The sequence below is a fragment of the Microchirus variegatus genome (genome assembly GCF_963457635.1).
Source record: "Microchirus variegatus genome assembly, chromosome: 2".
Lineage (NCBI taxonomy): Eukaryota > Metazoa > Chordata > Actinopteri > Pleuronectiformes > Soleidae > Microchirus > Microchirus variegatus.
In genome coordinates, this window is record NC_139803.1 from 31,149,053 (window position 1) to 31,174,179 (window position 25,127).

Here is a 25,127-nt window from a genome sequence, read left to right on the forward strand (position 1 = left end):
AAAATGTATTTTTGAGAGCTGTGTTTGCTGCGTTGTTGTTTTGATTCTATGTTGTTGTTGTTGTTGTGTTTCTCATAGGTGACGCCGTCGGTTTTGTCGCCAGTGAAATCACCATGAGTGACGAAGAGCGCATCCAGCTGATGATGATGGTGAAGGAGAATATGATTTCGATAGAGGAAGCCCTGGCACGGGTGCGTAGTTGTGACTCTGTAATGTTATAAGAGGCGGGTTTTTGTTTTTTTAACCACAAAAAATCCTTAAATGTACACTAATGTTCAAAAGTTTGGGATCACCAATACAATTTTGTTGTGTTTTCCATTAAAAGTCACCCTTTTATTCATCAAAAGAGTTGCAAAATAAATATAACATACAGTCAAGACATTGACAATATTAGAAATAATGATTTTTATTCCAAATAATAATTAAACAAAGGAAGTCGTCTCACATGATCGTATTCTTAAGAGTCTTTCCTTTTCCTCAGCTGAAGGAGTTTGAGACACAGAACAGACAAACCTGCAGGTCCGATGATCCTGACGATGATGCAGACGCCTCCACTCCCAACACAGATGAGTCGCTCCACTGCAACGTAAGTCTCTCAGCTCTCAGTTCAAGGTCACTTCAGGCCTGACAGACTCTCGGTCCGGGGCAGTGCCAAGGCGGCTGAGCTGTTGACAGCAGTGAACCGGGCCCCCACTCTCCCGACTGCAGGCCACCGGGCGGCCGTCTATTCATCGCTGTCAAAGCACTAACCCCCTATTGTGTTGTAGTGTGCGGGGTGGATTCAGCCCGGGGCCGTGTTATTCAGGTCGCAGCTCTTTTTATGCGTTGGTGGGGTGATTACGGGGGCTCAGGTTCAGGGCACATTTTTCACATTCATCCAGATTGGCACTGACTCTTTCTCTCTGCTCTGCCTTGAAGTGTTTGTGTCATCACCTGTTATTGTGACAAGCCATCTCTTCTTACACTGACTTTGTTGTTTGGTAAAAAAATCGATTTTAAACAACAACTCATTGTAATTGAACCCCAGTACCGAGCGTTGTTTGGGTCAGAAAATAAAACCTTAAAATGTATGAGAAACATCAGCCACTGATGATGGTTAAGGTGATTTCCAAGCAGCAAGACCTGTGTATTTCCCCTACATATAAAAAGTATATTCTGGTCTGTTGTGATGCACAGCTTCACCGTCATCTCTGTGGTTTCCTACCACAGTTTTATATCCAGTATTTTTAACACACACAAGCATCTGCAGCAGGTGCACATCTTTAATGTCACACGAGAACCTGACAGCACAAACTGCATATACACAACAACAACAACAAACAAAGATGTGCATAAAGATGAAAATGTTTCTCTCTTTGTGTCGTCGTCGTCCTCAGTCCTGCGAGCTGTCGGACAACGAACAAGAAGAGTCTGTGACGTTCAGGAGACTCCACAAACTGGTCAACTCCACACGGAAGGTGAAGAAGAAGCTGATCAGAATCGACGAGTCAAAGAGAAGTGGAGCTGACGGTACGATAATGACGCCGTCGTACTGTAATCACATTATTTACCATTTGTTTTAGTCGTCGGAATGTTTACTATTGTTCAAAAGATTTGGGTCACTTAGAAATGTCCTTATTCTTGAAGGAAAAGCACTGAATATAACATTAAATTAATGAGAAATACACTCTATACATTGTTAATGTGGTAAACAACTATTCTAGCTGCAAATGTCTGGTTTTTAATGGAATATGTATATAGGTGTACAGAGGCCCATTTCTCTCTAGTGTTCTAATGGTACATTGTGTTTGTTAATCACGTTAGAAGGCTATTGGATGATTAGAAAACCCTTGAAAACTCTTGTGCAATGATGTATTCATTTTGCAACTCTTTGGATGAATAAAAGTGTGACTTTTAATGGAAAACACAAAAAATTGTATAGGTGACCCCAAACTTTTGAACGGTAGTGTATGTTTTTAAGGAAGTTTGTGCTGTTTCTGTAACGTTCTCCGTCCTCTTCCTCCTCAGAGAGCCCAAACATGGACGGTCTCTTCTGCTCAGACACCAGCGCCTCCCTGTACACGGGCATGCTGAAGAAGCCTGCACTTTTCCCCGTGGACTACCTGGCGTCCGCTCTGCAGGAGCAGCTCGCCTGCGACCACGACGCGGAGAGGAGTCTGAGCGCCTCCTCGCCCTCCTCCAGCAGCCTGGACACGTGCAGCAGCAGCCAGAAAGTCTTCCAGGCCTCGAGCAAGTCGAGCGAGAGCCCCGTTCATCGGGAGGCGAGCGGCTCTTCGTTTTCAGAAACAGACGTTTGCAAGGAGGAGGAGGACGAGACCAAAATGGCTCGATCTGTGACTGATGGGGAGCTCCCTCACCGTGTCCTCAACTCACTCAGCCTCCATGGGGTGAGCACCGAGGAGCAGACATCTGCTGTTATTTATGCTACTGTACAAAGAATGTACAGCCTTTTTCCAACATTGTCAGTGATTTGTCAAGGTTTTTACTCAATCAGGCAACAAGGAATGACTCATTTTGTTTGCTTTTGCAGCCCAAACTGAAGTCTATCCACCCTGTACACCACTGAAAAGACATACTCATTATAGATATGCAATCCTCACACAGTAATCACATCGGTTTCTAACCAAACTCTGCACTACTGTTCAAAAGTTTTGGGGTCACCAGACTTAGGTGCTAGAATTTCATGTTATGTTCATTGAAAAAAAAGTGCTTTTTCTTCAAAAATAAGGACATTTCTAAGTGACCCCAAACTTTTGAATGGTAGTGTATATACCCTGGGATTCAAAACCTGAAAGGCGTCCTCAGGCTCTGTGCTTCTCAGAGTTTTTACACCAAGCACCACCTGAGAAAATATTGAGCTCTTGAAGTAACAACACCATTATCGCCAACGTTAATATACAGCGGCGTGAATAGGCCGAGCAAAGTCAGCTCTGCTCCGATTTACGATCAATTTTATCCATTACACACTTATACAAACATACTTATGTTCAATGTGAATGTCTTTGTTTGTTTCACAGAGAGCCTGCAGTTTTGGAGGATTTGACCTGACGAACCGCTCCACGCTGTCCGTTACCTCTGGCAATGATCACACGGTGCGTCAGCGTCGTCTTGAATTTTCATTGACTGAAACTGAAGTAAAACATTGTTGTTGTTTTTTTGTTTTTGTTTTTATTGACTGCTCTTTTTTTTTATGTCATTTAGAACATGCATGAAGACGCTCTGAAGTCTCCACCGATGTCACGTATTTCTCTGGGCAAGAAAGTCAAGTCAGTGAGGGAGACGATGAGGAAACACATGTCAAAGAGATACCACAGCTCTCTCTGTGAACAGGTTAATAATACACACGTGTGGAGGCGTCTGTTTGTGGTACTGCTGCAGTGAGGCTGAGTTTAGTTTTTTTCTGAATTTCAGTCCAGTGCAGAGCGAGTTCCCAGCTGCCCTCACTCACCTCAGTCAGACTCTGACTCTCTGGAGAAACCGAAACTGAAGCCTGGAGGTTCTGTGGAAAGCCTGAGGAGTTCACTGAGTGGACAGAGTTCCATGAGTGAGTCTGTGTTTGTACCCTGGAACACCACACGTGTGTTGTTTCAAGGACATGAAGCCACTCTTAAATTATTATTGTCTATAAGTTGTAACATGGAGACTTGCTGAAGTTCCTGTGTGGTCTGTGTAGGTGGTCAGACAGTGGGCACCACCGACTCCTCCAACAGCAACAGAGAAAGTGTGAAGTCTGAGGACGGCGAGGAGGACGAGCTGCCGTACCACGGACCCTTCTGTGGACGCGCTGTGGTTCACACTGACTTCACACCCAGTCCCTATGACACTGACTCCCTCAAACTCAAGGTCTGAAACCTCTTTTCACCGTCCTCTTAGTCAGGATGTTGTTGTTTTTTTAAAATATATTTTATTTTTGCTTTATTTTTTTCAAGAACAAAGTTACAGTAACAAATTGACACATTGTAAAATAAAAGTAAAATACAATTAACTCACAGATACAGGACAATAGAAATGGATAGATAAATAAATAAATAAACTAGAAAAGCACTCAGAGAGCGCAAACCTCCACAGTGCTCAGTGCTTACAAAATACACCCTGCCGGGTGCCTGGGTCAGACAGCAAGTGTTGTAACCAGTGATAGCATCTACGGATCACGCCCAAAATGTAATCATTTGTTCCTGGTCCCATTGCGGACAAATTTTCATCCAAATCCATCTATGACTTTTCGAGCTGTTGCTAACAGACAAACAAACAATCAATCTCCGGCGAAAACATATGTCTCCTTGGCGGAGGTCAAAAATGAATAGAAAAAATCATTGTGGCAGTAATAATAAATAATATAAAGTACCTTATACAATAATCAAAAATACTTAGAGAGACATGGGGTAGCATCACTATTCACAGTTCATACCAAGTCAAGTTACAATATAGTTAAATATTATATATATGTATTTTGTAAAAGGTCTTATTTCTTTCCTGCATCCAATAAGTTATTTCCTCTCGGGGCAAGGATGTCGTTTTTAAATAAAACTCTAATCCTTGCTGGCGTCGTCTCTTTCAGGGCGGCGACGTCATCGACATCATCAGCAAGCCGCCGATGGGCACGTGGATGGGGATGCTCGGCGGTAAGGTCGGCACCTTCAAGTTCATCTACGTGGACGTCCTGACCGAGGAGCAGGCCAAGCCCAAGAAGACGCGCAGGAGGAGGAGGGCGAGGCAGCCCAAGCCCACGTCTGTGGAGGAGCTCCTCGACCGCATCAACCTCAAAGTAACCGCGCTCACAACACTCTCTACTCTCCCCGCACCATCACTGCTCTCAGTGCACTTATACATATATATATATATACTTGTGAGTCGTAGCATTCTCGGTTTCTGACCATAAATTCCCCTTCAAGTTTTCCAGACCTTTACAAAACAATTTAAAGGACAATGCAATTTTGTAAAAAATTTCTGCAGTGAAGAAATCAACTGATGTGGTTGTGTCTCGTCTCGCCTCGCCCCCACAGGAGCATCTTCCCACTTTCCTTTTCAACGGCTACGAGGACCTGGACACGTTCAAGTTGCTGGAGGAAGAAGACCTGGATGAGCTGAACATACGAGATCCCCAGCACAGAGCTGTGCTGCTCACTGCTGTGGAGCTGCTGCAGGAGTATGACGGTGGGTCAGAAACATGATCATTTTTATAAATGAATAAGGCGTTAAAAGGGAGAGACAGTCAAATCAGGGAAGATTCCACTTTAAATGTCTCCTGTACATCATAGATCTTTTGTTTCAGCTGAACTTGATGAAGTCCAAGCACACATCACATTCTCGTGTGATTCTTTTGAGATCATAACGTGTGACATGTGCGCCCCCTTCTGACTGTTTTTATGCCTCGTACAGGAAGCAGCGACCCGGACCGAGGCAGCGAGTCCAGGGGCTCGCAGGAGAAGCTGCTCCTGGACCGACACAGTGGACTGGCGGGAGATTCTCCGCGAGACTCGGGCTGCTACGAGAGCAACGAGAACCTGGAGAACGGTAATGACAGTCACCTGTGAACTCTGCTCGTCCTCCTCTGCCTCATCGCTGCACTGTCTTCAGTTCTTCTTCTTCTTCTCCGAGTCACAAAATTCACTTTTCACGCTCCTCTGGAAAAGACTCTGGCGCTCGCTCGCTCTCTCTTTTTCCAAGCATCTTCATACCTTCTGTTTCTGCAATTTTAGTTTGAACTGACTTAATATTCAACGTGTAAAAGAGATAACACAGGGTTCTCTTATATTATAATATCGTGCAGCAACTTTGAAGAACTCTGAGTAACATCTAAATGTGGAATAGACCTGAAGGTGTTGGTTGTGGTGGGTTTTGAACTGATGGGTGACGAGTGTTCAAAATTAACTCTAACTTTAAATAGAAAGAAAAAAAACTCTTCTCAGTCACTGCAGTTTGCATATTTTACTGTGAACGCTTGCTTTATTGAAACTGCTATCATCCATGTAACAAAGAGTTGTGCTGACTGTCAATGAGGGCTGATGTGATGTGAATGTGTCTTAAGGTCTTAATAAGGTCATGTGATTAGGGAACAATAATCTAATCAGCCACGTGTGTACAGTGTTATTTCTCTCAAGATTTTTGCTGTTTTTGTGTCTATTTTTTTAGTCTGGTTAAAAAATATAACGTTGCACAATATTTCATCATGTGCCTGAAAGCTGCGTAATGCAAAAATATTGACTAAATACTATAATTGTATAATTGTAAATCTTTAAAAGGGTGAAACTCGAAGTCATTCTAATGCGAGGCACGTTTCAGGTGTACAGTCGTGTGCTTCTGTCTTGGTTGAGCGTGAGGAATAAATTGCTTCATGCTTTACCAGAACCCTGAATGCTTGCTTCTGTTCTTTCAGCGATCATTCACACGTGCAGGTCTCATTTTGATCATTGTTTTCTTTTCACTTTTCCACCACTGAATGAGTGTAGCTCTGCTTTTTCTGTCGAGTCGATCGTATCACCACAAATCATCTGTGCACACTGCACTTTTCACGTTTATTTTCAGGAAGGGACAAAAAGAGATCGCCCACGTCCGTGAGCAGGTCCTCGTCTGGTTTCGAGTCGAGGCGTCTCTCCTCTCCAGATCAGCCTGCCCTCACTCTCACCCTGAACCTCAGCAAACCACAATGCCCTCCCTGTATCTTCCCATCATTCAGACCCCCTGAGTGCAGCTTAGGTCTCGTGAGCCCGTTGTTTATTAATCCTTCCAGTGGAGCCCCTGCTAGGAGCCAGAGCTGCATGGATCTGAGGAGGAAGCCAGCGCCAGAGTCGCTGATGCACTGCTTCTCGTTGTCAGATCTCCACAAAGAGCAGAGGAATAAACTTGGTGACCCGAAAGCCTGGAATCTGAGCTCCAAGAGTGAGGAGACCAGTGAGCAAAACCATTTTAAGGTCATTATTCCGTCTTCGAAGGCAGCAAACGATGCACTGTGTGAGACACAGAGCGCAGGCCTTGAGCTGCAGAACACTGTGCCAGCACAAATCTCTCATCATCCCATTAATAACACGTCGTCCTCACCAAACTCACAACAAGAAGAGCTGTTACCAACAGAAACTGTCCGCGCGAAGAACTGCACAGACCACACGTCTTCAGAGGGGAAAAGGTTTATCGTACTTTCAGCCAACTGTGAAGCTCAACGGCTGAAAGTGAAGCGACACGTGAAGGCGGCTGCCGTCACAGGACGCTCGTCTCAGGACGCTCGTCTCAAAGCGGAGACGCTTCCTGAAGAGGTGTTGTCATGAAAAGTGCAGTAAGAAATCAGCCATTTATTATTATTAAAGATTTAAAAATACTGTAGGCTGCCATGAACATGAATGATTGCATTAGCTCATGTTTCTTCTCAGTCACGTATGTCAGATGTTTCCTCTCCGTTTTTACTGTGAGAGAAAATTTTTGTAAATAAGCGTGGCACTTATTCGTTGTAGTTATTAGAATGACTGCGGTTTTAAGAACTTGCTCTAACTGTTTTCATATTTATTATCCCATCCAGATTGTCCCGTAAGTGTCCTTCAACAGAAGACATTTTGGACAGGTTACAGTAGGAAAAACAAAGGAGGGAAATGAATGATGGCTGAATTCTGTTAATGATTGTTAATCACAGTGTTTCAGAGAGCAAGCAGCTTAAATAATAACAGACCCAAGTCTTGCTGATAAAGGAATTTTATTATTGTAATTTTCTCTCGCAAATGCAATAATGAAAAGATCTTTATATTGTTGGAACAACAATCAGCAGCAGCACATACTGTAGGTACAATATGCATATAAAGCTTGGTCGTGTTAAAAGGATGCATTTGCTATATGAATAATCAGTCATTGATGTACAGTATTTTAATTAATAAAGGTGTTTGCATATTGATCATTAAGTACAAAACCTCCACATTCAAAGGCAACTGTTACAGGCTCAAAATCTCCCTCAGAATCATCCTCATGCAGCGAGTCTCCACCACCATTAGCAGCACATTTCACATGATTAAATAAATTAATTTTAAATGTAAAAAGACTTAGTTTTTACAGCATTGTGTCTTGTTAAAAACTTAGGTTTAGTGACGGACTTTGCTCACAGCTTAGCTCGTGGTGGTATTTCATAAAGGCACTGGCTAACCAGCCTCATCGCATCCAGGGCGGTGCCCCAGGCCAGACTCACTCCCCAGCCGCCGTGGCCATAGTTATGGACCACAGGAACTATGTTGCCCTGCAGCTGCATCATCTCCCTCTCCACCCGTGGATTCCTCCTGCTCGGCCTCAGACCGACCCACTCGGCGAGAACTTTGGCTTTGCTGAGCGACGGCTCCAGCCTGGTGCAGCGCTCCAGGATGCTTTTGGTGTCTCCGTTGTCCACGGCGAGTCGCCAGTCGCCCTCCTGCCTCGTTCCGCCGATCGTGGCGCTGTGTATGCCGGGGTAGATGTACGTCTTTCCGTCTCCGTCTCTGATGAAGTGCTGTATCCACGGTGCCTCCACCTTGAGAACCTGTCCTCTGACCGAGTGAACCTCGGCGTCGCCCACCAGCATTTTGGCGCCCAGACCTGAGCAGTTGACGACGACGTCGTAGCTGCTGCTTAATTCCTGAAGACTGTTGACTTTCTTCTGTTGCACTTGACCTCCAGCTTTTCTAAACCTTAAAAAAATGACAAAGGTCAACAGAGAAGATCTACAAATAAAAACTTGGTTTAATAAAGAGATGACAAACCTCTTCTCCAGCCATGGCAGGTAGCTTGAGCATTCACATTTCAATGTAGTGAATATCTGGCCAAACTTGTGATCTGGGAAGCGCTTTAGTTCACGCTCGGTCATGTGATGAAAGCCCATCACAAGGTCAGACCAGTACGGGTTTATCTCTTCTGGAACCTCTTTAAAAATCTGACATCTAAAGAGAAAGGAAAACAAAATCAACTAAAAACCAAGACATCTTTTTGTTTTAATCCGGCTGAGTCATCTACTTTTTAACAATTGTTACCCAGAGCTCAGCATGACTCCAGCTTCCGGTGAGTTTTCTGATTGAGCAATGTCCAGCAGGTGATCAAAGGTGTCCTTGAACCAGCGTCTTTGTCTTTCCAAGGGAATATCTGATGGAGAAACACAGTCAGTGTATATATAAGCTGATAATATCAACTTTAGAAATGTTAATTTCTGAGAAAGAGAGAGATTCATGCCTGGAAACTTTGCAGCAAACAGGATCCCGGCAGCTCCATCGCTGGTGGTGTCCGGGCTGAAAGTCTCTGCCAGCAGAGTGACAGCACATGAAGGAAGAGCCTCAGCGATGCACACGGCAGTGGAGAATCCAACCACACCAGCTCCCACCACCACAACCCTGACTCTGCTCATCGTGGACAGACGTCTCAAACTGCAGGACTGTGTCCAACGCTGCCTGCAACACAACCAGCCATGAAAAGTTAATCTTCAATAATATTGAAGTGGCTGCACGGTCTAAGGATCAACACAATAAAAGTGTTGCATAACAGACAGTTACTTGGGTAACACAGAGCCATAAAAAGCCAGTTAGTCAAGTTATTTTAATTTCCTTAAAGTTGTATAGCCTCATTTGACTCATGTCCTCAGGCAGGTGGCTGGGTATTTACTGCAGATCAGGGGCAATTCTAGGGTCAGAGCTTTAGGAGTGCTGAGCACCCAATGAGCCTCACCACCACAACCCTGTATTGCGATTTTGATTATATTTCGATTAATTGCCCAGCCCTAATCAAAAGGCAAACAGAGGCGTGTCATTTTAAATATCTTCATCATCATCATTATTATTATTGGGCTTATAAACACAATATTTGTTAAAAGCACAAATTCCTTTCACAAGAGATGCTGTATTCTCCATTGTGGGTTTGAAATAAAAAAAAATAATACTAAAAAGTAATTTGATACATGGGTCTTTCTACGAAAACATGCCATTTTGTGACCCTCACACAAAACCTACCCATATAATCTGTATTAACATCAAAATATTCAACATTTTTGTTGGTATGATATGGTAAACAACATATATGATATGGACAACATATCATATTATTGAATTAAATATTCAATAATATTGAATAATATTTAATATTTGAAAAATAAATTATTCAAAAAAACATTGAAAGGTAAAATAATAAAGGACTACAATGTAAAATGACTGAAATGTGAAATGATAAAGAAATAAGAAATAAATACATTTTTGTTATGGTTTTTTTCTATCAGATTTTTTTTTTTTGTGAAACCTTTATTCTATTTGTGAAAATGCAATAAAGGCACATTTCAACGTTTTTTCAGCATATAGACCACTTTGGACCAGGTCCTGATCCAAAACCACTGTACCTAGACTTCTCAAATCTGGACTAGATTAATACTGTCTTTCTTTATGCAACTACTGAATTGGTCACCTTAATCATTATCAGAAAAAATATGATATGATATGCATTTGAGCATATACATGCACACGCATGCACACATACACAGAAAGAGAGAGAAACGCTCGGAGTTATCTTTCACACATGTCATACCAGTGTGATATACAGCAGCTAACGCTAACTAGTAAACGGTGCCTGGACTGGAAGAATTCTAGGTAAAAGGAAAGAAGTGTGCGAGTCAGCTTTGGAGCAACTTACTTGATTCACAACATGGATTCTCCTGCGTGACGAGGACGGAGCTGCAGAGCGATGCAGCCGAGCAGGTACAGTGAATGTAATTGTGAGAAGTGGATGATACCATTTGATAGGCGGGGGAGTTTTTTATTTACAATTTATGTATCTATCTATCTCTATCTCTATCTCTATCTATATATATATACATACTTATTTTTATTTATTTTTTAACCATAAACCACGGACTATGTTTTGCACATTATCTAAGCTTAACAAAGACGAACAAAAATTTTAGAATAACAAAATATCTTACTTCAACGTTTTAGGTGCTGAGAGCTGAGTCTCTGCTAAGGCACACCTAAAATATATATATATTTACACCTCAAGACAAAGTTCAGTGGCCTTCCGTTAACGTTTCTTTACAAAGTGAACGGTTAGCATTAGCAACTCATCCAGTAACACAACTAGCAAAACAACCGGAGTACATTAGCTTCTAAGCTACGGTAGTTTGAAGTACACTCGAGTTTAATTACGCTGTTGCTGTCAAACATTGTTATTTAGCATGGTTATGCAAACTTATAATACCTTCATTCATGTTCGCTTGTTACCCGATTGTATGTAAAGCACGTTGGGTACCGTCTGGTTATTGTAAAGTGCCATACAAATAAAACTTGATTGATTGATAACTACATACAAGAACTGAAGACTTCAGCGTTTGTATGTAGATCAGTGAAAGGTTGATCTCGTTAGCTCCGCACGTCTCGCGATAAGTTGTTCGCTTTTCAGCCCTCACTGCTCGCGGCGCCTTAAGCGAAGGTAAGGTCCTAAAAGCTCGCTGTTTTAAAAATACACGGCTGATTATGCTCGTTTAACAGGTCCTACCACTAACTGATAACTCCACATAGTTTTACCAGTGCCGTGGAGTTCATGCTTACATACGTGTTCGCTGTTTATGGCTTGTAGCAGCGTACTGCAGTCATTTGAGGCGACGTTCGTTAGCTTGTTTGCTAACATTGAAGAGGTTTATATCGCTCAGGGTTTAACTGCAAAAGGTTAAACTTCACGCACATCAGACAAAATAAACTGTTTTGTGTCAGAAATGATTGTTCTAAGATGCCTTTAGCGACACACGTCGCTTGCAAAACAGACACATTTCAACTGCCGTCTTATTAAACGAGTCTGAACTTCAGAAAACACGTTTTTGTGTGCATCTATTTTATTTAGCCACAATACGTGTTTACACGAGCCTTTACGGTAATGACGTGTGGTGACTGTATTGTCAATAATGAATAGAACAAGAACAACTTTATCTGAAGATTAAATAATAAATGAATTATGGTTTAAAAATGATGACTACTTTTACCTACAACCTGCATTTTAGAGGAAATTGAGTCTTTGTCATTCATGATGCGTGTGTACCGTAATACAGAGTGTAGACACCTACTGCAAACAGAGAGGGGCAGATTCTGAATGGTTTTCAAAGTAGATGCTATATTCTTTATGATAATTATTACTTACTTATTTTACAACTTTTATTTTTAATGGTGTTTTGGACTGAGATGATTTACTATGCTTGGATTATGCAGGAATAATAATAATAATCCAAATAAACTTAATGCATACTTGCAAAGTCAATTGTTCCCTTCACTCATATTTTTTTTTTTCTTTAGGAGGAGGAGGAGACGTGATTGTTATTGAAGCCATGACTTCAGTTGCCATGGCTGTTCATTCAGACTCACACAAGCACAGCATCCTGAGCAAATTCAACAAGCTCAGGAAAATGGACCTTCTGTGCGATGTCACTCTTGTTGTGGGAGACATGCACTTCAGAGCACACAAAGCCCTGCTGGCAGCAAGCAGTGAGTTCTTCTCCCTCATGTTCACATCAGAAGATCACAGTAGTCAGTCTACTTTTAAACTGGCGGCGATGGAAGCCAACATGTTTTCTGCCGTGCTGGATTTCATTTACAGTGCTCGTGTGTCTCTGGAGGAGAGCACGGCAGAGCAACTCCTGGCCACGGCTCATCTTACGGAAGTCAGTGACCTCATCAAAGTGCTCACAACTGAACTCACAGCCTCTGGAGCAGAAGCTGGAGGTGTTGAGGTAAACACAGACAAACCCAAGGTGCTTCACCTGTCAAAACGCAAAAGAGGACGACCGAAGAAAAACGTGCCAGCAACAGAACGGGAGGGGAGAAGTTCACCTTGGGAGCGCCAGGCTGATGATGCTGACAGTGACCATGTCGATGTCGACTCCCTGTCAAAAGATGCAGATATCTTGACGAGAAGGCACACAAGCCGACAGAGCAAGCGCAAAATCAGGCCTCCGGTAAAATACATGAGTTACAAAGTGGGCAATGACTCAGTCATAAATAAAGAGCCGGGGAAAAGAGGAAGGAAAAGGAAATATCCAAACACAGAGGCCAGATGTGAGGACTGCGACAAAGTGTTTAAAAACCACGTTCTTTTAAAGATTCACCAAAGAACTCATACGGGTAATCATCACTCTTGTATTCTTTTAAGTCCATTAAAGGTCCAGTGTGTAAGAATCATGGAGCTTTTCCATGATGCAGTTGTAATGGGCTACAGTCCATAAAACAAAGCCACATCCTCAGGGCTATGAAAACCAAACAGTTAAATGTAGAGCTGAAACTATTTATTGATTTTTAATCGATTACTAAATTAATCGTCAACTATTTTGATCATCAATTAAATGGTTTGAAGCTTTTTTCAGATTGTTTTAGCTTCTTAAATGTGAATATTTTCTTCGTTTCTTTGCTCCACATAACAAATAAATCAACAAAACTGCATCATTTTGGTGAGTGGACAAAACAAGACATTGGACATCATCTTCATTTCCAGGTTTGACAAACACTGATCAACGTTTTTTCAAATTTTATGGACCAAAAAATTAATCGAGAAAATAATCTTCAACAGATTAATCGATTACAAAAATAATCGTTAGTTGCAGCTCTAATTTTTTAGTTGACATATTTTGGAGGTGTTTGTAGGACAAGAGATGGCTGCAGTTGCCGCTGAAGTGAATTAACGGTGCAAAGGTGTCAGTTTGGAGCGTCTGTCTTGCAGCGTTGATCAGATCAACTATATGTCAATGTTAGCACTCTGCCTGTGATACTGCACACACCCCATTGTCTTCCACACACTCTTTTTTTTGTATTTCTTTCTCCAGGAGAGAAACCTTTCCGGTGCCAGGTTTGTGGAAAGAGTTTTACCCAGAAGCACACGTTGCTGGTTCACCAGCGCAAGCACACGGGCGAGAAGCCCTTTGTCTGTGCCATCTGTTCCAAGAGTCTCTGCACCAAACACGCCCTACAAGAACATATGAACCTCCACAAAGGTAGGATCTGATCAAGTTAGGATTCTGCATGATGATTTAGATTCAAAGATATGTCATTTATTTGACTTGTGTCCACAGGAGAGAAGTCCTTCGACTGTGATAAATGTGGGAAGTCCTTCACTCAGAAAAAGCAACTGAAAAGTCATTACAGGGTTCACACAGGTAAGACTCGGATCCCTTCGACAGCAGCAGCTGTATTTAAATGTTTTATGCTTTTACAGGCTGAATAATGTGTTGTTTTTATTTAGTTATTTATTCATTCATTCATTCATTCATTTATTTATTTATATTAAAGGTAAGTCATTTCCAGAATGTGCTCAGTGTCATCACAAATTCCTGGACACGGCTCAGCTGAAAAAACACCTGCGGACTCATACAGGTAAAAACAGATACTGCACCAACATATATACATATATATATAGATGATGTTATAATAGGTTTATCTGTGAATAATGTAATAATTTAATATCCATAAATTGACAGGTGAGAAGCCCTTTACCTGTGAGATTTGTGGGAAGTGTTTTACAGCCAAGAGCACACTGCAGACTCACATCAGGATTCACAGGTGAGACATTTGTTAATTTAACCTTGAATTTTGTTGAGTTTGAATGAGCTTGAACTTTCTTATGTGGTAGAAAAATCCACAATGAGCTTATTTCACTTATTTCACATGTTTTCACTCACACTAATGTCATTTTTGAAGATGCTCCTGGTCTCTCTTCCATCTCTCCCGCACCTCTCCTCTGTCCCCCATTTTTACTTTCACCCCAACCTGTCTAGGCGTAAAGGTTCTTGCCTTACTACGTACAGTGCCTTGAGTTGATGTATGTTGTGATTTGGCGCTATACAAATAATTAAAATTGAATTGAAAGAGACGACACTGGTCAAAATCACTGGATCAGATAAAAATGTCAAACCAAAAAACCTTCTATTGCGCATGCTTCATAATGCACATGACTGTAAAAAATGTAAATAAAAGTCAGCAACAGCATTTTAGCTGAGTCAACTTTATTTCTTCTTTATGGCAGAAGAATATTTGTGACAGTTGGAGAATTATCTCTTTGAAATGGTGTAAAAAGAAAAAAAAAAGGTATAAAATGACTGTATTGGCATCTGTAGAGCAGTTTTGGACATGGAAAAGTGTAATCATGGCATCCCTATTTGGTGCTCTTTTGTATATTAAGCTGTTATAACTTGTTCCTCTCAGTTTTAACCAACGACGGTATATTTCTCCCTTTGCAGAGGTGAGAAGCCGTACAACTGCGACATCTGCAACAAGTCGTTTTCCGACCCCAGTGCGAGGCGGCGACACGTCGTCTCTCACTCGGGAAAGAAGCCCTTCACCTGCTCCACGTGCAACCTTTCCTTCACTCGCCTGGACAACCTGAAGACCCACACTAAATCCCACAGCAAGGAGAGCGTCACGCTAACTGAATCCACAGACGCTTCTGCAGCGCCTCAGGAGGACACGCGCGACCTTCTGCAGCTGCAGCAGTACCAGCTGCCGTCCAGCTCCGAGCAGGAGATCCAGCTGGTGGTGAACAACATTAACTTTGTGTCCAGTCAGGAGCAGGAGATTCGCATCATCACTGCCGAGGGTGAGACGGCAGAACCTGCCCACTCCCGTCTCACCCTCCTCACCCAGCCGTCGGCACACGTGCAGAATGTGGCTCTGGTGGAGCACGGCCCTCAGATTCAGACTGTCGGTGTGCTGCAGGGACAGATGACGCAGCAGTCCGAGCAGATGCACGTCATCACTCTGAGTAAAGAGGCCATGGAGGAGCTGCAGTCGCAGCACGGTCCTCCGCAGCCGCTCCACCTCGCGCAGCAGCCCGTCCAGCAGCTGCAGGTCGTGCATCAGGTGGGCAGAGAGCAACACAGTCAGGCCATTCACGTCAGCAGCCAGAGCAGCCAGCCCATCTCCATCAGCAAGACCAGTGAGCAGATCTCCAACCATCACATCCAGGGAGGACAGACCTTTCAGATCCAGGCAGGAACCGTGTCCTACCTGTACACCACAGGGCTCCAGCAGGAGGGGTGAGAGGCCACAACTCTGATCCTGATCCAGGAACCATCACCACACTCACTCACTGCATTTAAAAATGGATGTAGGGTTATAATTGTGAAACGAACTCGTGTTGTGAAGCCTCAGGATTTGCTTTTTTTTGCATCACTTTTTGAAAGCGGACGTTCAGATGTCGCCGACAACCAGGCTCACTTATGACAAACATGAAATATGAATTATTATTAATTCTACTCAATATTAATTGGGTCTGAGAAAGTGTGAGTGAACATATTAAAGTTGCAAAGGCTGCGATTTAATTCTCCTGTTTTTGATTGTTTTTTTTTTCCTTCTTATGTCACACATGTTGGAAACCATTCACAGAAGAAAGAGGAGGTCATGTTTTGCGGTCGTCGTGCTGTGGGCTGTTTGTTTCTTCTTTATGGGAGAGGATGAATCGTTGTCGTTGAAATGGCTTGAAAGCACAAATGTGTAGATGCTCCAGATTGTGATATCGCTGTTGATATCAGATTTCGCATCACGTCATGACAGTTTTCAGTTTTTTTAAATGCATGATTTGATATCAGCAAACGTGTAAAGATCCCTTGATTTTTTTACGAGTATGCAACTGAAGAGAGTAAATAACCTCTGCAGTGGGACAGGGGAAAAAATTTACAGTTTATTTATATATATATATATATATGTATAGGTATGATAATATATGGCACAGCTTTATATTTAATTTTTATTATAGGATTACAAAATGTATTCCAGAGGTCAGAGGTCAGGACCTTTAACCAGTCCACTTCTCCATTAGGAGTAAATTGACTTCATTAAAATTACTCCCTCCAGATTACAGTCATCCACATGATCACAAGCAGCCAACTCTGTGAAACAATAGCTGCTGAGTCGAGGCGTTTCATGTTTATTGTTTTTGAAGCTGTAGCTGCAGTTAATCGCCGCTCCTGCAGTGACGGGAAGGATGTGAGTGTGAATTACTGTTCTCGCTTTGTGTCTTTCCTGAAAGTCTGTGAGAGGAAGGATGTGATCAGTTTAAAGACAGAAGGCCGCGGCGACTGTAGAGGCCAAGAAGATGCTGAACTCTGACCTGTATGTGATGAAGTGACGTGAGAAGACACGACTCGACTTGCGATGACACAGTTCAGAGTGAGATGGTCTAGAACGAGAGAACCTGTGGATATGAGATCTGCCCCCACCATTGAGGTGAGCTGTGGGCCACACCCCCTCCAGCCTGAGTGCACCAGGTGAGGGTGACCTGCCAATCACCTGTCACTGCAGAGCAGCTTGAGAGGAGACCAGGAGCTGACTTGGAACGAGGGACTCGAGACGACTTTGTCCAGACTAGAAAGAAGCAGCAGGTGAGCTTTGTGTTTATGCAATTTTGTCTTCTCGGCTACTGAAAAACAAAGTTTTGCAGTTTGTGGTTTCTATACCAAATTTCTGTTTATATGAAATTGTGTAATTTCAGTTCAGTTAGAGGACGTTTGTCTCCATCTAGTGGTGTCAAGGTATAATATTTTTGTATTACAGTCTTGTATAAAGTACCTTAAAAGGGATAATTGAGTGAAAGTACAAGTATATAACCAGAAAATAACTTTGGTAGGAGTTGAAGTCACTTTTTTTTATAATATTACTGAAGTAAAAATCTTAATGACATTTACTGTATTTACGTATCAAAGTATGTTTTTTCATAATGTACAAAACATAGGTATTTGGTAATGGTTAAATTATGGGTTATAAATAATAATAATAATAACAGCACTGTTGTATTATGTTGACATGGTCCAGATAAAGCTTTCATTCATTCTTGTTTGTGTAGTGAAATTACAGTAATGGAAAATAGTGTTGTAAGATAAGAAATTACATACTTTGTTACTGTACTTAAGTACAAAATTCACATATCTGTTCTTTACTTTATTTATATTTCTAGCTCAACTTTTTTATTCATACCAAATGTCTGTTCATAACATTTTCCACAAATCTGGCACCAGACCTTTTTTAAAGATTACCTCTTAAGTAATCGTACCACTTCAGTTAGAGGACGTTTGTCTCCACCTAGTGGTGTCTAGATGTAAAAGTTAATGTAAAAGTTCTTTAGAAAGTTCCCAAACATACATTTCCACTTCAAAACATTATAGTACAATATTTTTTCTTCTCCTCTGCTCCATGTTTCTTCCAAAGGATTTTGGACAATAAATAAATAAAAACACACAACTTTTAACACATTTAATTGTTACTACCTCCATTGAACGTAACATTTCAGACAAAGCATGTGCCAGAAATCAGAACCTTGATGTGTGCACGTGTGCGGCAGCAAACACACAACATTGATATCACACTTTAAAAAAATATATATACTATATACACTATATATACATACACCCCCCCTTTAAAAACAAAACACTCAGGAAACAGCATCACGTGTGTGTGAACTTTAGCTTAAACACTCGTACAGAAACACAAACACTACAGTACAACGAAGAGAACTTGACACAAGGGAACGAATCCTCATTTGACCTGAACTTTGGAGAAAAATGGCCGAGACGCGGCGACACCCGTTTCTCTCAGTGTGTCCGACAGCGTCTCTTTGACCACTTTCCTGTCGGCTCTGGAAATGTTCGTCTTGAGCTTGAGCAGAGCAGAGACGTGTTTCTCACTGTGGGGAATGAAGCAGGGACAGATTAGATTATGTCAGTTGAAGATTAAACCACTCACTCTCACACAGCAAATTCCATAGAGAAAATCAACGATTTAACACAGGAATTTTGTCAGTTTATATATGTTATATAATATGATATTGGTGTTTGACACAAACTGACCACACAAGGGCAGCAGGGGACCAGCAGCTCAAATCTAGCTAAAAATGAGCTAAAATCACTGATTTTCTCTATGGACTTTGGTGTGGGAGAGTGAGTGGTTTACAAACTTCAGGAAAACTCTTGTCTAACACTGAGATAAAGACGTAAACACAGATATTAAAGATATCATAGAATCCGGACAGGATTAGGTGTCAGGAATCTGCTGCTGGCAGCCGTGTTATCAGGGCTCGTGAGTTTCCAGACATTTTATTGGACCCTAACCCTGCACCACTTCACTACACTGTCACAGTTGTGGTGTGTGTGTGTGTGTGTGTGTGTGTGTGTGTGTGTGTATATGTCTGCTTTTAGCTAATAAACCCATCCTGCTGCCGGAAACATCTGACATGTTCCGTCTCGGTTCATTTCCTGCTGCCTTTCAGCTCTGAAATTAGAGTTTCCTCATCATCCTCATCATCATCATTATCACGAGGCTAGGGTTAGGGTTAGTTTACTTTACTTTGTTATTTGTAGTTCAAGCTCAACTTGTACTTTAACTCCACAACATTTCCTCGAACTGTCTTTGTTACTCAGGAGAAGATTGTCATTTTCTGGTCACATACTTGTTCTTGTACTCAAGTATCACTTTGAGGTACTTTAGAGGAGCCTGAAGGAAACAGTGACTGATGTTTACCTGAGGTCAGGAAAGGCACTTCCCAACGACGCCACCTGCATCTGAATGGCGGGCACGTCCTGGAGTTTAAGCACTTCTGCAATCTTGGTCAGGATTTCCTTCAGCCAGTCCTGGTCTGAGCCCTGTGAAGACGGATGGGCAGTGAGTCAGTGAGGAGGAGGAGGAGGAGGATTTCTCTCTGGTGGAGTTTCTCACTCTGGACTTCCCCCCTCCTCTCCCTCCCCATTCACTGGCTCACTTGTTATTCACACGCGGTGATCAGTCCATTCAACATTTAACTATTGATGCTTTCTCGCTGCGTCAGCGGGAAGATAATGAGCGACAACACAGAGCCTTTCATCCCTGCCAGTTAAAGCTCACCAGTCTGGATTTGAACACATTCCTTTTGTTTTAGTCTTTGAAAAAAAAAAGTCCTTTATTTCCTCACACAGTTCATTATTTCTCACAGTAGCAGTCAGTTTTTCTGCGTGGGATCATTTTATCTGTTCACTTTTCTTCTGTTGAGACGAATAAGTCTTTCTTTACAACAGAGAATTTCATCTGGTGCAATATTTCGCGGATATTTGGTGCAACTTTTGCATTTAATTTTTCGACTATTTACATATAATGCTGTGTTTGTAAGGTTTAGTATGTAAAGTTGTAAAGTTTAGTATGTAAAGTTGGTTATGTAAAATGTGTAAAGTTGTGAATGTAAAGTTCTGGTGCAATAAATTTGTGTCGTGTCTCGTGTGAACACAGCATAACCCTTTGCCAAATTCTGATTTAGTGCCTCAAAAACTTGATCTTTTCAGAAGAAGGATTTTCATGTTACAGTCATAAAGTGGTAAAGAAACCAGGAAATAATCGCAGTGAAGAAGCTAAAATGAAAGAAAGTCTTAATTTATAAGATGGAAAATCTCATTGTAAATGAAACGATCCATCAAAACATCTGAAAATAAAGAATGGATTAATAATCTGTAAACCAACATTTGTTTCCTTTGTTGTATTATGAAGTATAATAACAGCGGTATGTTCTCAGGTGCAGACTCAAACGTGCGTTGGATTCTCACCATTCTGACGAACAACGCGTGCAGATTCTCGGCGTCGTTCTTCACGGTGGCGTACGCCGCGTTCTGTCGCTCCTTGTCCTTCAGTTTGACGTCTCCTCTCAGGAGCCTCCTCACATATTCTACCGTCACAGCCTGATGAAACTGACACACCAGCTCCTGGATTATGAAAAACAATAAAAAAAACACATTATTTTAAATTCATTAATCACATTAATAAGAAATGAACAGGGAGTCACGACAATGCATTGAGAAAATCTGTAAATAGAGCAAAGTTAATTTTAATTTTTATCAGATTAGATTGGATTAGACTGGATTAGAACAAATAGAGCAATTTGTCAATACCTTTTCTTAGATTGGATTGGATTATATTATAATAGATAAAATGAGATTACGCATGAGATTTGATTGGATTGGATTAGATCAGGCTTTATTGACTTTGGTGTAAAAAATAAAACAGGACAAATATTAAATATGAAAATGGAAGAAGTTAAAGAATAAAGTATAGAATAGTATAAAATTGATGATCTATAAATGAGCGACAGCAATGATTTGTGGATTAAATCTGACTTTTATTATGATTCAGTTTACCTGGCGACAGGATTCCTTCAAACCCTGAAGTTGTTCCTCCGCGGCCTGAATGCTGAGCAGCAGCTTCTCAAACACGCCTTTGTTCAGCCACTCATTGGTTCCCAGTTTGCGATACTGTGGCTGTGAGAGATACAGAGACACCACACATTCATCAGTGAACACCTTCCGCCCACAGCTGCTCACACTTCGGGACAGAGACGGGTTTATAATCTCACCCTGAGCGAGTCGTGCACGGGCAATAATAAATACACGTGAGCAGATTCTTTCATCTCGGTCAAAACGCTTAAACAGTTTGTCCGCACATCGTCCACGAACAGATGAGCGTTCTTCTCCAGGACGTCTCTGCGGAGGAGAGAGGATAAAGAGAACATGAAAACTTCATGGAACAATGTTATTAAGTCAGAAAACAGGTGTTTGCGTGTGTGTGTGTGTTTGTGTGTGTGTCAGATCCACACCTAAACTGTTGGATAGAGGCGAGGTTGGCCTTGACGATGGCTCTGCTGTTTGCTCTGTTCAGCCTCATGACCTCGTCCTGGAAAACCTTGAAGCTGTGAGGTTGTTTTAAAAAAAACAAAAAAAAAAACAGTTAATTTTAACCCTTTAGACACATTACATTCAAAACTAAATAATACATAATAATAATAATAATAACAACATGACTCCAGTGTCACCTCTTCATTAAAGGGTTGAGTTTGCATGTTATTCTCTGGGCCTTGTGCTCGTCTCCCACCACTTTAGCAGCTGACGTTGCGATACCGTAGATAAACTACAAACACACGGAGCACACCGGTTAATAACAGTGACAAATCGTTTTAAAAACAAACACTGATCACAGTCTCTTTACCTGAATGATGTCATAGGCCACATGAGTGACGTAGCAGCCGTCCTCGCTCGTCGGCTCCTCGCCGTTATTCCACTTTTGCTTTTCTCCCTCCAGAATGCGGCCGACATACGTCATCAGCTCCACCTGAAGACAAAAGAATGTCAATGCACAGTTTGTGTGTTTGGCTAGAAGATGGCTCTTTCCCCCCCAACCCCTCAGAATTCTTACTTGATGAAGATGGATGGATGATGTTAGAAAAAGCATGACAATACAATAATCTCTGGTTACCTGTCGACTGCTCAGATACTGCTCCTCCAGAGGCTCCAGTAACTCCTGAGGCAGAAGCTTTCCCGGCACTGTGCAGTCCATCTCACAGCCCAGATGCAGCTTTTGAACTCGCCTGATGCAGAAGAACCGGAAATCAGACACAGAAGGAATCAATCATTAAATTTTTTCACTCGTACTCGTCAACAAGCACAGGAAGTGACCCGTTTCTGTGACTATGAAAACTAAATCCAGTTCATCTGTTGGCAGTCACTGTGCTGTGAGTTCCCAGGAAGTCAAATAATCCAGTTTTACACTTTTAAACCCACATGCGTCTCTGATATCACATGGACGTCGGGCTAGCTAGCCATTGCGACACACGTGACATTCCCGCACTGCACACAGGAAGTGACTTCTTGAGGAGAGAGAGACAGAGGCGACGGCAACACTGAGCGAGTAAAGTGAGCCGACCGCAAGCAGGACGGAGTTTAGGACTTGAACCATGTTCAGGTGTGAACGTGCAACCCAACTCTGATCTGCCTAAAAACATAGGTCTCAACTGCGGACTACAAAGCAGGGCATTGTGGGTAAATGGAATCAAAACATACGCGTGTAGAACGTGGACTTTGACTTTTCAAAGTTAAATTCACCACTTACTCGGGGTAATATTCGTTGACCCAGCACAGGAGGTAGCGGCAGTCCTCGTCCTCCAGCACAAAGTCTGCGATCTTCCCGAGTCTGGCGCTGAAGGCTTGGTGGTACAGCCTGATGTAAAAGCCACAGATGTCTGTCTGTGGTGGGTAGCACATCTTGACCACGCCCACCACCAGCCGCAGGTCGTCCAGCAGCTGCCGACCCATGCTGCAGATGTCGGCCATGACGGATGATTTCCCTACCAGCTGGCCTTCGGTGGGCGTTGACGGCTTGTCCATGCGGTCCTTCACCAAGCTGCCAAGAGCTTCGTCATGGAGCTCCTTCCAGCCGCCGGGCCTCCAGCAGGGTGGAACACCATCCCTCTGCTTCCACAGTCGGTCCTGCTCGTCCTCCTGGTGGATGGCCTTCACAGCGGACGTCAGAGCGTCGGTGTTGACTGTTCCGGTGCCGAGAGACAAACTCTGCTGCAGAGTCTCCAGGATGAGCCGCTTCAGGACGGCATAGTCTTCAGCGAGGCTGTTGACTTCTTCCTCGCGACGTTGAAGGCCCTTGGCCTTGGTGATCGTACCGAATAGAAGCTCCTCTCGCTCTCTCAGGTTCTGACTGGCTTCAGAGAAGAGTCGATCTTCAAGGCACTGGTCAAACGTGATGATAACTGAGGAGGAAACTGATAGAGAGAGAGGGGGAAAGATGAGGAGGTCTGGAATAAACAAATCTGCCAAGATGTCACTGAAATATACACATCTGAATTTGCCACCAAATCCGTAATCTGGATCAGATCCGGATGAAACTTGGCGCATTGGTAGAGTGTCCGATCCTGCGCACCCTTATAATAGATAGGGATTTCTTGAAAATATGGTTATTATTTTAATTTGGGCAGGAAGTTGCTAACAGAAGGACACATTTACAGATAAACCTAGGTAAAAAAGTGACTTTGAGTGGTTAAGTTACCAGTCTCCTCCGTCTTGTTGCTTGGAGAACGGCGTCCGTCGAGAGTGGGCGGGCTGACGTTGGTGGTGTCCTGAGCTCTCGGGGTTCGGAACAAATTCATGAATTTGCCGTTGAACCAGCTTCCTCCCGCCAACGTCGAGCTCTGTCCTGGGAGAGAGTTGCGTCCGAAGCCCTCGGGCTCTGTGGCGCCGGAGCGAGTTCGCATTCTTGTCCAAGGAATTTAAAACAAAACGAAACCGAATGCCTGTGAAAGATGTGGATGTGACTGTGGAGACAAATAAATCACCAATTACCAAATAATTAAACAAAAGCTCTAAATCAGTGGTGTAGTCTACGGGATATGCAGGTATACGGAGTATACCCACAACAAAACTCCAGGCAGGAGTTTTGTTCGTGTAGATATAAAGTGTAGATATAACTTTAAAAACACTAAATATAATAAAATAAAGTGTAGATATAACTTTAAAAACACTAAATATAATAAAATTCATCATGTGCATACTGAAGGTTATTGTGCTGCTTGTCTGGCAACCCATGCTGACTGTATATCCACTACAGTAGACCACGACACTACTGCTCAAAATGTTTTGCTACCTAGTAACCTAAAGTAAGCTAAACTTCCTGTTACCTTCAAAATAAAGTAGTAAATAATAATCCAATCAATCAACCAATCATGGCATTGGCAAAATTAATTAAAAATCACTTATTAAAAAAAGTACATTTAGAGACCAAAACAATAGAAATCAGCACATATGAGCACTATAATATAATACTATAATACACAAAATAATAAGTATATATACATGCAGTACCACGCACAGTCATAATACAATAGTCAAAAGTTGAATACATGTTATGAATATGTAGTAAGACTAAAAAATAAATGTACAGTATATACACCGTTTTTTATTTGTTTTTTAAACGTATTCAACCAATTAATTCAAATTCAGTAACAGAAGAGCGAATGAAAAACAATCACAATCCTGGTCAAAGTAAGAGAAAACGATGAGAAAATGAGTCAAAGTATTCGCTGAATGAACATCAACAGTGTATGAAAACATGAGAAAGACGTGGAGACTGCGAAGTTTCAAAGTGATAAAGAAGTTGTTGCTCACCGCGAGTTACAGTCGCTGCTCTGCGTCAACAAAACCAGCTGCTGTAACTTTATAAAGAGAGGAGGCTCAGGCCCCGCCCTCTTATGATGACGTCGTGAACACACACACACACACACACACACATAAACACACACAAGGGTTGGGGCTTTTTTTAGACACAGTGCTGAGGCAACTTTGGACACTTGTGTTTTAGATACGAAGAAAAAAATCCTTTCTTTCTTTGTCC

The 25,127-nt window shown here is 42.2% G+C and overlaps 4 protein-coding genes across 4 annotated transcripts in view; 2 read left to right on the forward strand and 2 right to left on the reverse strand.

Moving 5' to 3' along the window:
• The window catches only part of LOC310941366 (SAM and SH3 domain-containing protein 1-like), a gene marked incomplete at both ends in the record, with an annotated part of 38,247 nt that extends 30,985 nt beyond the window's left edge, over positions 1-7,262 (forward strand). The window contains 12 exons of the mRNA XM_083906527.1: positions 79-191; positions 482-586; positions 1,377-1,509; positions 2,008-2,387; positions 3,018-3,092; positions 3,202-3,330; positions 3,412-3,544; positions 3,674-3,843; positions 4,559-4,765; positions 5,004-5,154; positions 5,380-5,514; positions 6,526-7,262. Of these exons, the coding sequence (XP_083762653.1) occupies positions 79-191; positions 482-586; positions 1,377-1,509; positions 2,008-2,387; positions 3,018-3,092; positions 3,202-3,330; positions 3,412-3,544; positions 3,674-3,843; positions 4,559-4,765; positions 5,004-5,154; positions 5,380-5,514; positions 6,526-7,262 (2,468 nt within the window). The remainder of the gene's footprint in view (positions 1-78; positions 192-481; positions 587-1,376; positions 1,510-2,007; positions 2,388-3,017; positions 3,093-3,201; positions 3,331-3,411; positions 3,545-3,673; positions 3,844-4,558; positions 4,766-5,003; positions 5,155-5,379; positions 5,515-6,525) is intronic.
• Positions 7,263-7,724: 462 nt separating this feature from the next.
• Positions 7,725-9,344, reverse strand: ddo (D-aspartate oxidase). Its single transcript, XM_083910316.1, has 4 exons — positions 9,172-9,344; positions 8,976-9,084; positions 8,709-8,885; positions 7,725-8,636 (listed from the first exon to the last, which is right to left on the reverse strand). Exons 1-4 carry the CDS (start codon positions 9,341-9,343, stop codon positions 8,078-8,080), a joined length of 1,017 nt encoding a protein of 338 aa, XP_083766442.1. The 5' UTR covers position 9,344; the 3' UTR covers positions 7,725-8,077.
• Positions 9,345-11,376: 2,032 nt separating this feature from the next.
• On the forward strand, positions 11,377-16,195 carry zbtb24 (zinc finger and BTB domain containing 24). The gene is made up of 7 exons (XM_083910515.1): positions 11,377-11,403; positions 12,258-13,082; positions 13,778-13,945; positions 14,024-14,107; positions 14,241-14,324; positions 14,429-14,510; positions 15,188-16,195. Exons 2-7 carry the CDS (start codon positions 12,290-12,292, stop codon positions 15,984-15,986), a joined length of 2,010 nt encoding a protein of 669 aa, XP_083766641.1. The 5' UTR covers positions 11,377-11,403; positions 12,258-12,289; the 3' UTR covers positions 15,987-16,195.
• Positions 16,196-18,189: 1,994 nt separating this feature from the next.
• On the reverse strand, positions 18,190-24,929 carry tnfaip2b (tumor necrosis factor, alpha-induced protein 2b). Its single transcript, XM_083885894.1, has 12 exons — positions 24,902-24,929; positions 23,787-24,051; positions 22,839-23,502; positions 22,206-22,317; positions 21,939-22,061; positions 21,766-21,860; positions 21,550-21,642; positions 21,310-21,436; positions 21,095-21,214; positions 20,507-20,662; positions 19,458-19,579; positions 18,190-18,624 (listed from the first exon to the last, which is right to left on the reverse strand). Exons 2-12 carry the CDS (start codon positions 23,989-23,991, stop codon positions 18,477-18,479), a joined length of 1,965 nt encoding a protein of 654 aa, XP_083742020.1. The 5' UTR covers positions 23,992-24,051; positions 24,902-24,929; the 3' UTR covers positions 18,190-18,476.
• Between the last annotated feature and the right edge of the window lie 198 nt (positions 24,930-25,127).